The 13,746-nt window shown below is 38.1% G+C and overlaps 1 protein-coding gene across 1 annotated transcript; it reads left to right on the top strand.

Moving 5' to 3' along the window:
• The first annotated feature begins 6,765 nt into the window (after positions 1-6,765).
• On the top strand, positions 6,766-8,494 carry LOC141481576 (uncharacterized). The gene is made up of 2 exons (XM_074173309.1): positions 6,766-7,201; positions 7,265-8,494. The coding sequence occupies exon 2, from the start codon at positions 7,269-7,271 to the stop codon at positions 8,388-8,390; it is 1,122 nt and encodes a 373-aa protein (XP_074029410.1). The 5' UTR covers positions 6,766-7,201; positions 7,265-7,268; the 3' UTR covers positions 8,391-8,494.
• Positions 8,495-13,746: the final 5,252 nt, after the last annotated feature.

Genomic DNA, 13,746 nt, shown 5'->3' with positions numbered 1-13,746 from the left:
AAATTTATTGGAGCCTCTGGAGAAACCCTACATTTTATTTCATGAGAGAGGACATTGGCGGATCAAGATTTTCAGATGATGTGGTGCTGCAGGTTTTTCCGGGTTTTCCTGCAGCTGAAAAAGCAAATGAGCCACTGGAATCAATGAAGTCGCCCCGGAGCGCCAATTCAATTTTGTTGTTGTTTTATAATTTCATGATTTGTATTTTGGAAGTGTTAGTAATTGTTGAGTAGAAAATTGTATTGTATTTCACTGCAAAAATAGAAGAGTAATTAATTTCGAAATAAACTCTCCACAAAGATGTGCATATCATATATGAAAATTACTTTCAGACACGAATTGGAATATAAAGCTTTTTCAAAACAACTAATTTCATATAAACATAGATTTTCATGAAAGAAGAGTACTTTTGAAACAACTACTTTCATATGAGCATTGAATTATACAAAAAACACTCTCTTTTATTTAGTTTGTACTCGTTATGGAATTGAATCAGTTACCATTCACAAGATTGCTACACAATATTGTCTATGAAAGACATAAAATTTCAATAACATAGCGTACAACGAATGTACGTACAAGATTGCTACACAATATTGTCTATGAAAGACATAAAATTTCAATAACATAGCGTACAACGAATGTAGGTCTCTCATTTTAAATATATTAGCTCAAGTCAGAGTAGACCATGACACTTACAGTTCAATAACAAATTTTATAAACGGGATTCAGATTTACCAATGGGCTCACCCCTTAGTCCACTTTTAGCAGACATATTCATGAATAGCTTGGAGACCACTATAGTAAATTCCGACCTGGGTAAAAAAACATATATATTTTTGGTACAGATATGTAGACTATATTCTCGCCTGTTTCACAGGTATTAGGAGACAGATGAAACAATTTATGACATTTATTAATAATGTCCATAGAAACATATAGTTCACACTCATAAATCTGAGTTGAATGTATTCAGAAACTCGAGCTATACATACATTACAATCCCAAGTGATTCTTTCCATCGTGACAGTCATAAATTAGCAACCTTGAACAGAGCATTCTCCTTACCTTTGTCTGTTAACAATCTAGATAGGGACATTGAAACAATTATATAGATAGGACATGATGATGATTTTAACGCAGACACAATCCAGAAGTAAGTCAGAAAACAAAGCATCAACTTCACGTACAGATTATTATAACCCCAGATCAAACAATCAAAAATAAAGAATTTTGCTAAAAGAACAGAGACAATTGCGGGATTTTTTAGAAAAAAACAATGTGGTAGTGGCATTCGGGTCATGTGCCAGATTATCCAATTTCTGTTTTAATGCCAAAGATACCACCAATCAATCATTTTCAGTTCAGACAGGTTGGAGTCTAGCTCACTTACACTTACGTTTGTCAGAAAAACAAATGGGCCATGACTGAATGGTGGGAATGCCATGAGTTTTAGTGTTCAAATTGTAATAGTGTTTGTGTGGGGCAATGTGGCCGACATTTCTTGAAACGGTATGCTGAATATGAAAGGACCTTCAGTCTGAGAAAAATTATTTTACGTTTTCATACCATTTCTTGGAATGCAACCACAAGTTCCCGAATATAAACGATACGGAACATTTGCACTATGCAAGCAAGGTTTGAAACTCATAAGCATAAGACATGCGAATGTAACCTACTGAATGACTACTTAGTCTACATTGCCACAGGAAAGCAAAATACAGGTAATAAAGTCATTAAGGACCATCTGTTATCACCTACATTGGTGTATAGAGATGTGGTATAAAACATAGGAAGTTTTATTTCTCAAAAAACATGAAATTTCACTTACATGGAACACTGTCATCCTCAATGACGGACATAAATGTTTCGAAATAAGATGTTTTCGATGTTTCGGATTAATTGTGATACTATTGATTGATTTCCATTCGTTGTTTCAACAATTAACAGCACATCACATGGTTGTCTTGTACCAATTTCTACAAACTTCTGAATAGGCTCATAATTTTTTTGTTCAAACGATGAGATAAAAGTTTTTCTTGACCGGCAGAAACTTTCCTCAAAACATGAATAAAAAACAATAGAGTTTACTCCTTGGTGTTGGGTAATCAATTAGTCATGTGAATGTGTTCTAGTCGCTTTTTCTGCACTCTACTCCAGAACGGTTGATCGCACAAAAAATGCAGAGGATATTTTTCATAGATAATCGGACGACGAACAATTCCGTAAATAACCTTTATTGATTTCCGAGTGGAAAAACGCGAAATATTCGCGTAGAAATGATTTTTGTGACCATTGACTTTCAATAACATTTTTGCAGACTGTGAGTAGGGTGCTAATGCCGACTGAACGCCTCCCCCCACCCCTTTTGACCTTGAGACGTCACACGACCTTGAATGACGTCACCTAACCTTGAACGTCGTACACGTAGTATGAGCTTGAATGCGGTGTTTGACCTTGAGTGTGGGGTTTGACCTTGACGTTCGACACTTCGACTACCTTGAGCTTGCTCCATGGCATTGAATGTTGACCTTGAATGAAATCGTGACGTGTACAGAATATAACCTTGAACAGTGGGCGTTCGGCGTTGTCCACTCCCTTGTTGGTAATTCCTATATAAGTTCAGAATATCGTATGACGTCACCTAACCTTGAACGTCGTACACATAGTATGAGATTGAATGCGGTGTTTGACCTTGAGTGTGGGGTTTGACCTTGACGTTCGACACTTCGACTACCTTGAGCTTGCTCCATGGCATTGAATGTTGACCTTGAATGAAATCGTGACGTGTACAGAATATACAGTGGGATTAGGCGTTGCGGTGTTTGACCTTGAGTGTGGGGTTTGACATTGACGTTCGTCACTTCGACTACCTTGAGCTTGCTCTGTGGCATTGAATGTTGACCTTGTAGCTCTCATTTGGGTTATGGTGGGGGGGAGGAGTTGGGCTTTTATAAGGAGTGTGGTGTGAACGTTTCACTCATTTCAAATTCTCCTTATCGTACGGTATATATTTCTATATACAAGATGTATTCGTGCGTTGATTGTAAAAAAAGTTTCACTCGTAGTGACAACCTACGTCGTCATCAGCGGGATTCCTGCACACCCGCAAATGGTGATGGACCTCCAACATCGAAGAGGCAACGGTTGACACCCCCAGCACTTCCAACACTGCAAACATGCGTTTGCTGCAATTTGACTATTGCAAGCGATCAGATGAATGTACATCGGAGGACGTTGCAGCACAGAACAAATGCATGTGTTCAATATGGGGAAGGTGTGAAAATTGTCAATACAGCTTTCAAGTGTCGAATTGTGAGCTACCGAGTGGACAGTGAAAACCACCACATGGATTACCCAACATTCTTCAATGAAATTAAGCAGAAAGTAGTGAAACTACTCGAAGAAGTGTTGGATATCCATAAATGCATGAAAGTGAACATGGAAGTGTTTGGGCGGTACAGTCTGCAAACTAAGGATCTTTCAGACATCAAATCATTTAATAGTCCCAATGAAGTAATTGATCAATCGAATGATTTGGATGTGGTTTATAGCAGTTTTGCAGATAGTTTAACTGTTAAAGCAGCGGAATTTCAAGATCGGGATTCAGGTATGTGATCTAGTCAAAATGTTGATGATGATGGACTTATAGAGAAAACCCATATTTTCAGGTTGGACCATTGAGAAAATTTTGTACTTGGAGGTGAATATCAACAAGTATAGCCCCTTCGGAGGGTCTTCATACATCAAATTGCCAAGGTTCATCGAATTGAAGAAAAGTGTGGTGAATGTTCTTAATCAAGATCAGTCCTGCTTTTCGTGGGCTGTGACTTCAGCTTTATACCCTGCCAGTCAGAAACTTAATGAAATTTCATCATATCCCCACTTCTCAACCGTCTTGAATGTAGCAGGTATGGAATTTCCAGTTAAGTTGAAAGATATTCCTAAGTTTGAGGTTATGAACGATTGCTCTATCAATGTTTATGGGTTGGAAAATGTTTTTAAAAATGGTAGAATTGAATATGAAGTTGTGGGTCCGTTACACTATTCTAAACGTAGATTAAATAGTCATGTTAATCTGTTGATTATTACAGATGATTCTGGTAATAGTCATTATTGTTGGATTAAGGATTTATCGAGACTAGTATCATCACAAATATCTGCCCGTGGTCATAAAAAGTATTTTTGTGATGGTTGTTTATTGTACTTTGATAATGAACGAACTTTATTGCGACATCAGTTGAATGATTGTAATCACATATCGACAACGACACCATCCACAAATTTCAGGGTTGATAAATTTGGTAAAAGGGTACCTGAGAATATTTTGAAATTTGAAAATATCGAGAAACAGTTGAGGGTTCCATTCGTTGTATATGCTGATTTCGAATCTATTCTGAAACCAGTGCATACTAATGAGCCAAATCCTGCTAACTCTTATACAAATCGAACATATCTTCATGAACCATATGCTTTTTCTTACCTCATAAAGTGCTCTTTTGATGATTCTATATCTAAATTTGTACTATATAGAGATGCTGATGCAGCTAAAGTGTTTGTGTCAAACTTGGAGGCTGATGTCACCAATATTTATCACAAATATTTGAAGAAAGTCATTCCAATGAGTCCATTGACTGATGAGGAAGAGCATGATTTCAATATTGCCGCCACATGTGGTATATGTGGAGAACCATTTGGTGATGGTGATATTAAGGTGCGTGACCACTGCCATCTAACGGGGAAAAAAAGAAATGGAGCTGCACATAGTATTTGTAACCTCAATTTCAAATTGCCCAACTTTATACCCATAATTTTTCATAATCTCAGTGGGTATGACTGTCATTTGTTCATAAAAGAGTTATGCACAAACAAAACAAAAGTTGATGTCATTGCTCAAACTAAAGAAAAGTATGTTTCCTTCACGAAACATATAATTATGGAGAGAATAGTAGATCACAATGGAGTGACGAAAAATAAGTTTTTGAAATTAAGGTTCATCGATAGTTTTAAATTTATGGCTGCTTCCCTTCAAGAGTTAGGTGACAATTTAGATGAAAAACATTTTGTGGAAACAAGAAAATATTTTCCGGAACAGGATAAATTCAAACTTATGAGGCAGAAAGGTGTTTTTCCGTACAGTTTTATCGATTCTTTAGATAAATTAAATTATTCTAGTATACCATCAAAGGTGGACTTTTATGATAAATTAAATGAAAAACATGTTTCTGATGAGGATTATGATAGAGTAAAGCAGGTATGGAACACATTCAATTGTCAAGATTTGGGTGAATATTCTGACATATACCTAAAATCTGATGTTCTACTGTTGTGCGATATTTTTGAAAATTTTAGAAATATGAGTTTAGATACATATAAATTGGATCCTGCTCACTATTTCACTTCTCCAGGTCTTTCTTGGGATGCTATGTTGAAGTATACGGGTGTCAACTTGGAATTATTAACTGATATCGATATGGTGCATTTTCTCCAAAACGGTATACGTGGTGGTGTAAGCCAGTGTTCGGAGAGAAAGCATATTGCAAACAATCAGTTTCTTCCAAATTATAATCCCAAAGAACCTTCATCTTTCATAATGTATTTGGATGCAACAAATCTGTATGGTCATAGCATGTCTCAATCATTACCTTTTGGTGGGTTCACTTGGTTGACCGCCAGTGAAATATGTCAGTTGGATATCAATAGTATTCCAGATGATAGCCCCCAAGGATACATACTTGAAGTAGATGTGCATTATCCTGTCGAGTTACACGATCTACATTCGGATTTACCATTTTTGGTTGAAAGTATTATACCACCTGGTTCAAAGTCCAAAATACCCAAACTTATTCCTAATTTGAATGATAAAAAGAAATATATCGTTCATTATAGGAATTTGAAACAAGCGGTCCGTAATGGTTTGATGGTGATGAAAACTCATAGAATTCTCAGATTCAATCAGTCACCGTGGCTGAAAAAATATATCGATTTAAATACAAATTTGAGAAATAAGGCTACCAATAAGTTTGAGAAGGGTTACTTCAAATTGAATATAAATTCCATATTTGGCAAAACGATGGAAAATGTAAACAATAGAAGAGACATTCGAATTGTCACACATTGGGAATCCATAAGAAGAGGTATGGGTGCCAATGCTTTGATAGCTCGTCCCAATTTCAAAACATTATCCATATTTTCGGAAGACTTTGTCGTCATACATATGGATAAAGTTAAGGTTTGTTATAATAAACCATTGTATTTGGGGTTCAGTATATTGGATATGTCGAAAACAGTCATTTATGATTTTTTCTATGATGTCATCAAAAAACATTACGGACCACAAGCTTCTCTTCTCTATACCGATACGGATTCTTTGATACTGAAAATAATGACGGATAATTTTTATAATTTTATGATTGCAAATGTTGACAAATTTGACACTTCTAACTATAGGTTGGGTAATAAATTCAATGTGCCAGTTAGCAAATCGGTGATTGGAAATATGAAGGATGAACTTCCGAGTGATCCCATCATCAGTTTCCATGGCACCGGTGCGAAAGCATATCATGTACAAAGTGTGTCTGATGAAATAAAGAAAGCAAAAGGTATTAAAAAATCCGTTATAAAAAATCAAATTTCAATTGAAGATTACATTAGGATTGTTGAAACAGGCGGTATAATATTTAGAAAGATGAATGTATTCAGGAGTGATTTACATGATATTTACACGTTGATGTGCAATAAAGTCGCGCTATCACATAATGATGATAAGCGATTCATCATTCCTAATACCACCAAGACATTACCTTGGGGCCACAACGATATTGAATTCTATCAGACAAGTTCCGAACAAAATTTAAGAATTCTTTTGAATGTACTGAAAGATGAAAACAGTATAAGTGACAAGAAATTAAATTTACTCATTGCCTTATTGGAAGAGCAATCGAGTAATTGAATTTTTTCACTCATTACCTGGTTTGTTCAACAAATTGTAAAATTCATACTTGTCGAATATTTCAAACGAATTATCCTACCCCACTTCCACCCCCACTCCCATTCCCACCCGAAGTGGTAGGGAGCATACGGCTATAAAACATGAGGAGGAGGCCACAGTTCATCATTCGATTGCAGTCTTCCTTCGAAAGAAGCAGCCAACCTGAGATACCTGCCAGCCAACTTAGTTGAAAATTCCAAGCAGCTTGATGTAAGTACACACTTCCATACTATTTATATTATATTGTCTAATATTTTCATTTTCTCTTTCTAGAATCATGTCTTTTCTGAGGAATGCTCTGATGACCCCGATTACCACTCTCAGTGAGAGACAGTTGGAGGATGTAGAGCGGAGGAGGGTGGTTGTCCTACAGGACATCATGGTACAACCACCAGCTGCAACACCAGCTGCAGCTCCCATTCCACCACCGGGGATGACTTCCACCCAGGAAGTGGCGACTCCCATTCCACCACCGGGGATGACTTCCACCCAGGAAGTGGCGGCTCCTGACTTGAAGTTCTTTTTCGAGGACTTCAAACCAACCCCCGAGGAGGAGGAGATTGACCCCCCACCAACTTTGTCGACATTCAGTGGACCAACTTCTTCGTCAGCACCCCAAATTGAAGATTTACTGAATGTCTACAACCCGGACCTGGACGAGTCTCTGGCGGATTTATCGCATCTTCAAAGCTTCTTATCGCCCATCGAACCATTATCCCCCATCGATTCAGGGGATGAGTTCGAGAAACCGGTGAAGAGGGCCAAGAAGATGAAGAAGTCCGCACCTGTGAAGAAGTCCGCACCTGTGAAGAAGTCCGCACCTGTGAAGGCATCCAAAGCCAAAGGTGGGAGGGGTGGTAAGTTGAGTGCTTTTCGCAAAAAGTGTGAAAAGAACTCACCTTACGGTGGTTGGCCTACAGCACCCCTTCCAGTGATGGAGGTGCAGAACTTGGTGGAAGTCGTCGCCCAGGTCCATCGGGATGCGTCACCCCCTCCAGCCACCCCCCAGGTCCATCGGAATGCGTCACCCCCTCCAGTCACCCCCCAGGTACGTGTTGAGCATTCCGAACAAGAGGTTGGCCCGGAAAATGTCCTTTCACAGACTGTGGTAGAGGGTAATGAACTCAAAGAGTCTATTACCTATGCACAGTCTGTGAAAAAGAGATATTTGAGGGAAAAGAAGGTTGTGGATGGTTCTGATTCCAGAAAAAGGGCCTTGATGGCGGATATTTCCACCATCGAGGCCCAGAAACTGGAATTAGAGAAGCGACTCTCTTTGCTTAGGGCGAAACTTCAAGAAGAAGATTCGCAACAAGGAAAGAGTTTGGCTTACATCCAAAAATATGGACCTCTTGTTCAGGAATGGGATGCCATGTGCCAGGGGTTCCTTAATACCTAACCCCTTTTGTAAATATATTTTTGTTTAGTTTAAGTTAGATGTATGTTTAGAATAAAAAAATTGTAATTTTAGGAATATAATAAAAACTTGCATGTTAATTTTAAGGTTATGAATGTTATGAATGAAAAAATAAAATAAGGAATATTGGAGTGCATATCTATTTTGGTTGTTGCACACAAAATACTGCGTGGTTGGGGCAGTATTTATTCCTTCATTCTAGTCATTTTCTAGTCACATGTAGTATATAGAATAAAATTAGTTAAATAGAATAATTGTATAGAATTTCCATCATTTGAAAGTGTGTGAATTGTAAAATAGTTATTTTTTCTAGAGAATAAATAAAGGTGATTCTAGTAATGCTCTGAGTATAATTCCAAAACCTTTTGACACTTCTCTCATCATTACTTCTCTCAACATTATTCAAACAAATTTCATTTATGTGAATGTGTAAAAATGAAATCATGAATCTAATGAATATTATATTGGATTTATTCCCCAATTCTCACATCAATACTTGAATAAATAACCTAGTGGGTCTTTATTTTTCACATATTCCCCTTCCCTTACTCTACCCCACTTTCTTCAAATCATATAAATAAGATTGTATTCTCAATATTCTTCAACTTGTTCGTTCATCATGAATCAAGCAACACCAATTATTCGGGAAGCTGATTCCACCAGTGAACCTCATTTTGCCCCACCAGAGAATTGGTCCTATGGTGACATTCAAGTTGCTGTAGTTGATTCAACATCTCCCGATGATGAATTCGATGGGTATTCAGATACAACAATAGAGCTGAATGAAGAACAAGATGTAACCTCAGACGAAGATGAGTTTGAACATGATGAATTTGCCAGCCCAGAACTTGTGGATCAACTGTGGCTTGAAGATCATCAAATCGCTCCACCAAATATCATCGTGGTGGTTGATTCTCCCGAACCTGACATCATCATTATAGATGATGATGATGATGATCAGGTAGGTTAGGTTAGGTTTTCCTCGGAGTGCACATAGTACCTGGTTGGTGCACACGGAATGCTGCGTGGGTGGGGCAGCATTCAACCTAACCACTCTATTTGGTAGTAGTGAAAAAAATAGGGCTATATCGGTACACCCTTGCGGTGAAACGTTAGTTGTTTCGCTATAAAATTAACTAATTAGAAAATGGAAACAGTTAATCATTATCTTTGAATATCTTTGGAACATTATTTCAATAATGTTGATAAAAATTCGTATCATAAAGAAATTTCAAGCAATGTATATTCGGATAAGTAACGAAGGGAAAGGTTGTATAGGCGATCGCGAAGCGATCGCTTCGCGATCGTGAAGCGATCGCTCAGCAGGCCGCTTCGCGGCCTGGGGCGCTCAACATCCACCACTTGCATCCGGGGCGCGTTTTTTGCGACCCCCACCTCCCCCCCACTCCGCCTCCCACTATACCCCCTCCTGTGCAAGAGTATAAATGTAGGAGTTCCTCAATGTAATCTTCAGTTGAGTAGCTATCGTCAGCATGTCAACATACCAGGAAGCCGATTCCACGACCGGACCCCAGGCGGAAGAACCTACAGCGCCACTCCCGGATCTTCAGTTGGAGGATTCCGATATGGAGAATCCAGATATGGAGGCCGATTCAACCACCACGCCTCATCACCCTTCCACATCTTCGGTCCAGGTACTGCATGTGACCAGTACCGAAGACCACTCCGAAGACTCTTGCAGCTCGGATGATGATGATGACGATCTCTGGGACGACGACGCATTTGCGGAGGAAATGGCGTTTTCTGAGGGTTCGGTGATGTGGCAGTACTTCCCCCGACCCGATGACAGCGACGACGACGACGACTTGAAATCCTTTCCTTTTTTTTCCCTATTTTTTTCCCTATTTCACCCATCCTTTATCCTTCCTCGGAGTACACATTTTGTTTGGTTGGTGTACACGAGACACTGCGTGGTTGGGGCAGTGTCTACCTCCCTCTCTCCTTTCCACCTTTGAAATAAATATTCTGAATTACAATACCAATTACTCTTATTGACTACTCTGAATAAACACCCCTCGAATTTGAAATATTGTCTTATGAAAATTATATTTCCAAATCTTGACATGAATTCTGCAATTGTTCAGATAAGAGAGAGCTAGTATGTTATCAAACAGATTCAAATCCACTCGGACGCTTAAACAATCATTTTTCAATGTGATTTATTTTACAAAGATAAGATATTCAGAGAACTTACATATTCTATAACACATTTGTGCATACCTCATATGTATATGGATGTACATTTTAGAGGTATATCCATATATTACAAACTACTCTTCGTATGATTATGTGACACTCAAAATATTCTATTTCTTTGACTGAGTGATCAATCTTATTATTAGATATCTACACTTTGTTTGTAGCTCTGAAAAGAGCTGTATTTTTGTTGACCCGAAAGTCCACGGTAACTGCTCCGCAGATGGGGTGTTGTTGCAATCTCATTATGAGATATCTACTCTTTGTTTAAATAATGTAGCCCTGAAAAGGGCTGTTTTTTTTTGTTGACCCGAAGGTCCACGGTTACATCTCCAGAGGTGGGGTGTTGTTACATATGATACAGACGGCTATTCTCCTAAAGTTGGTCAAAGGCCTATCACATGCTTTACACCATGTTTGCCCCATCTCCATGAAGCGGGCGGTGTAATGAATGTCGACGTGCTCATAATACCCTCCATTGTTATTCCGCACAGAATAAAAGCGGAAGCAACACCAACACAACTTCTCTATTTCACCGTCAATCGTTTTGATCCTGACATGGCTATCCGTTACACAATACAAATCTAACGGATCATCCAATGTCTCAGTGATATTCAACCACTCAACATTGCCAATAACTACTCCGCTGTCGTCAATCTCGTGAGTCGAATCTGTTGCGATACCTTCATCTTCTTCTTCAACAAGACCTTCTTCATCATCATCAATGTCTAAATCCCCAACACCTTGCTCAATTGCCTCATCGTCTTCGATATTTAAGCCACCTTCTGCACCTTGCTCATTCACCTCATACTGCATATCTCCACCATCATTTTCTTCGTCAACACCCACTATCTGTCCAACGTCTTCAAACTCTTCCACCAGCTCATGGTTATTAATATCTCTCTGAGATAATAATGCTAACACAGCAGCTCTCTGGGCAGACATATTAATGTATTCTTGTGGTGATACTTGAATACTGACTGAAGTTTACAATCACTCACCGATTTTTATATGATTTTTGACAGTGGTGGTGGTAGCTCCCTCCACTCTACCCCACTCTTCACAGTACCTGTTTATAAGAGGGAAACATGGGAGCGTGAGAGTGTAGTTAAATTCATCGATTGAATATTTGTACATCTATCAGTGAATATGTCTTTCCCTAAAGAGTGGGATACAAAACCGACAATACGCGGCTTTCCAATCAAAATTGGCAAACATATAGTGTGTTACAACTGCCATGGGTATTGGCCTGAAACATATATCAACCCATGTACCGGCCTGTGTCGTAGATGTGTTGTGGCAAGGAATCCAGACCCACTTCGGAAGAGGATAAATGGTTCAACTCTAGAAGTAAGTGACTACCGCCAGCAGTGCAGAGAATGTTCGAAAGAGATTATGTGTAATAATATGGGCATTTCAAGGAATATATGCATAAATTGTGTAGCGACTTGCGATACATTAGTCCAGCGATGTCTACAATGTGGTGAATATAGTGTGGATTGTTGGAACAATTTATGCAGTGCTTGTAGAAATGATTGGCAATTGTGTGAGAATGTCGGCCAATTTCACCCCAACAGAGATGTCCACTTTCGAGAGTGCTGGTGTCTAACCCATGAAGAGCGGATAGAGAGACGGAGGATTCATGGAAATCTTATGCTAACATACACATCTTGAAGTGATTTCAATATGTTGAATTTATGAAAAATAAAACCAATAGTTTACATATTACTTGCATCATTTCTAAGGTTATTATTCTATTTAGTTTTTAATAAATAAAACAATTTTAATACACTATTTTTTTATTTTTTATCTAATATTGAGTACAATCATGATAATGTCATTACACTAAAGAATTTTCATCGATCCATGAGTTGTGATCTTCAGAGAACCCCAGCCACTTTACATAGAGGCGATGTCCTTTTCTTTTTAAAACTCGCTCCACCAAATACGTATTGGGATCTTTCGTTTTATTCAACTCCAGCCCATAAAAACAGCCTTTGATTGGTTGCCCATTCACATCTTCTAATGCATAAGTTATAGGTTCTGTATTATTAACTTTCACAACTTTGAATATTTCAGCTGTAAAATTTGCTGTATAACCTTTATCGAATGCATTTTTATATTTGCTGATTCGAACACTATCCCCAATGTTAAACGTACTTTTTTTACGTTTCACATGTGGACTCTTAGATTCGGCATACATTGACAATTTAGTAGACTGTTTCACATCTGCAGGTTTCATACCAATCGTACGATGAACTTTGTTGTTATACTGACGAGTAATTCTAGGAAGAATGTTCAACCACTTGTAATGACCTTGAAGTGAAAACTCCTTATAAAGCCAACTCTTCAATGTTCTGATTACTCGTTCTGCAATTGCAGCTTTTTTTGTGCTGAATGTTGAGTAATGATTGATGTTGTGTTTCTTCATTAACGATGAGAATTTCGAATTATAGAACTCAGTACCATGATCAGATTGTAAATTTTTTGGAGTATATTTAGCATCTTTCAACACGCTTGCCATAGCTGCAGTAACTGAATCACCAGTTTTATTCTTCAACGGCCTTGACCATACAAACTTTGAATAACAGTTGATAACTATAAGGATGTACCTACATCCCTCATTTTCTTTAGAATATGGTTGCATTTCCATCAAATCCATCTGCCACAAGTCAGAAAAACCCTTTATTATTGTCTTCCGACGGGGGAAATTTCGACGCGCCGGCTTGTGTATTTCTTTCACAACCTGCCATTTTGCATTACTCATATTACTGCTCTAAGACTTCTTCAAGATGATAAAATTGAGGAATCACTTTTCTACTGTTCAGGTGCAAGTGTAACGATTGACTATTAAACTTCAATGACTCGCTCAGTAAAAGTATCAACCAACTTAGCTATTACGTCAGTTCGCTTTTCCACATTATTCAATTGATCAGCTAATGCAGAAGTGATGAGTGCATTTTTGTCAATGATTATTTGCACCTCATTATGTTTTGAATCAATATGTTTTCCGATGTTACGTAGCGTTGATGCAATGAATTCTTGGAAATACTTCAGAGTTGTCTCATTGACTTTTCTAATGTGATCGTCAACATATCCTTTAGTAACAGAATCTTTACTG

The sequence above is a fragment of the Leptinotarsa decemlineata genome, unplaced genomic scaffold (genome assembly GCF_025532065.1).
Source record: "Leptinotarsa decemlineata unplaced genomic scaffold, Ldec_3_MD MMD2_tig00000218_RagTag_RagTag, whole genome shotgun sequence".
Classification (NCBI taxonomy): Eukaryota; Metazoa; Arthropoda; class Insecta; order Coleoptera; family Chrysomelidae; genus Leptinotarsa; species Leptinotarsa decemlineata.
The sequence above is the reverse complement of the archived record's forward strand: the minus strand, read 5'-3'. Positions and strand labels throughout refer to the sequence as shown.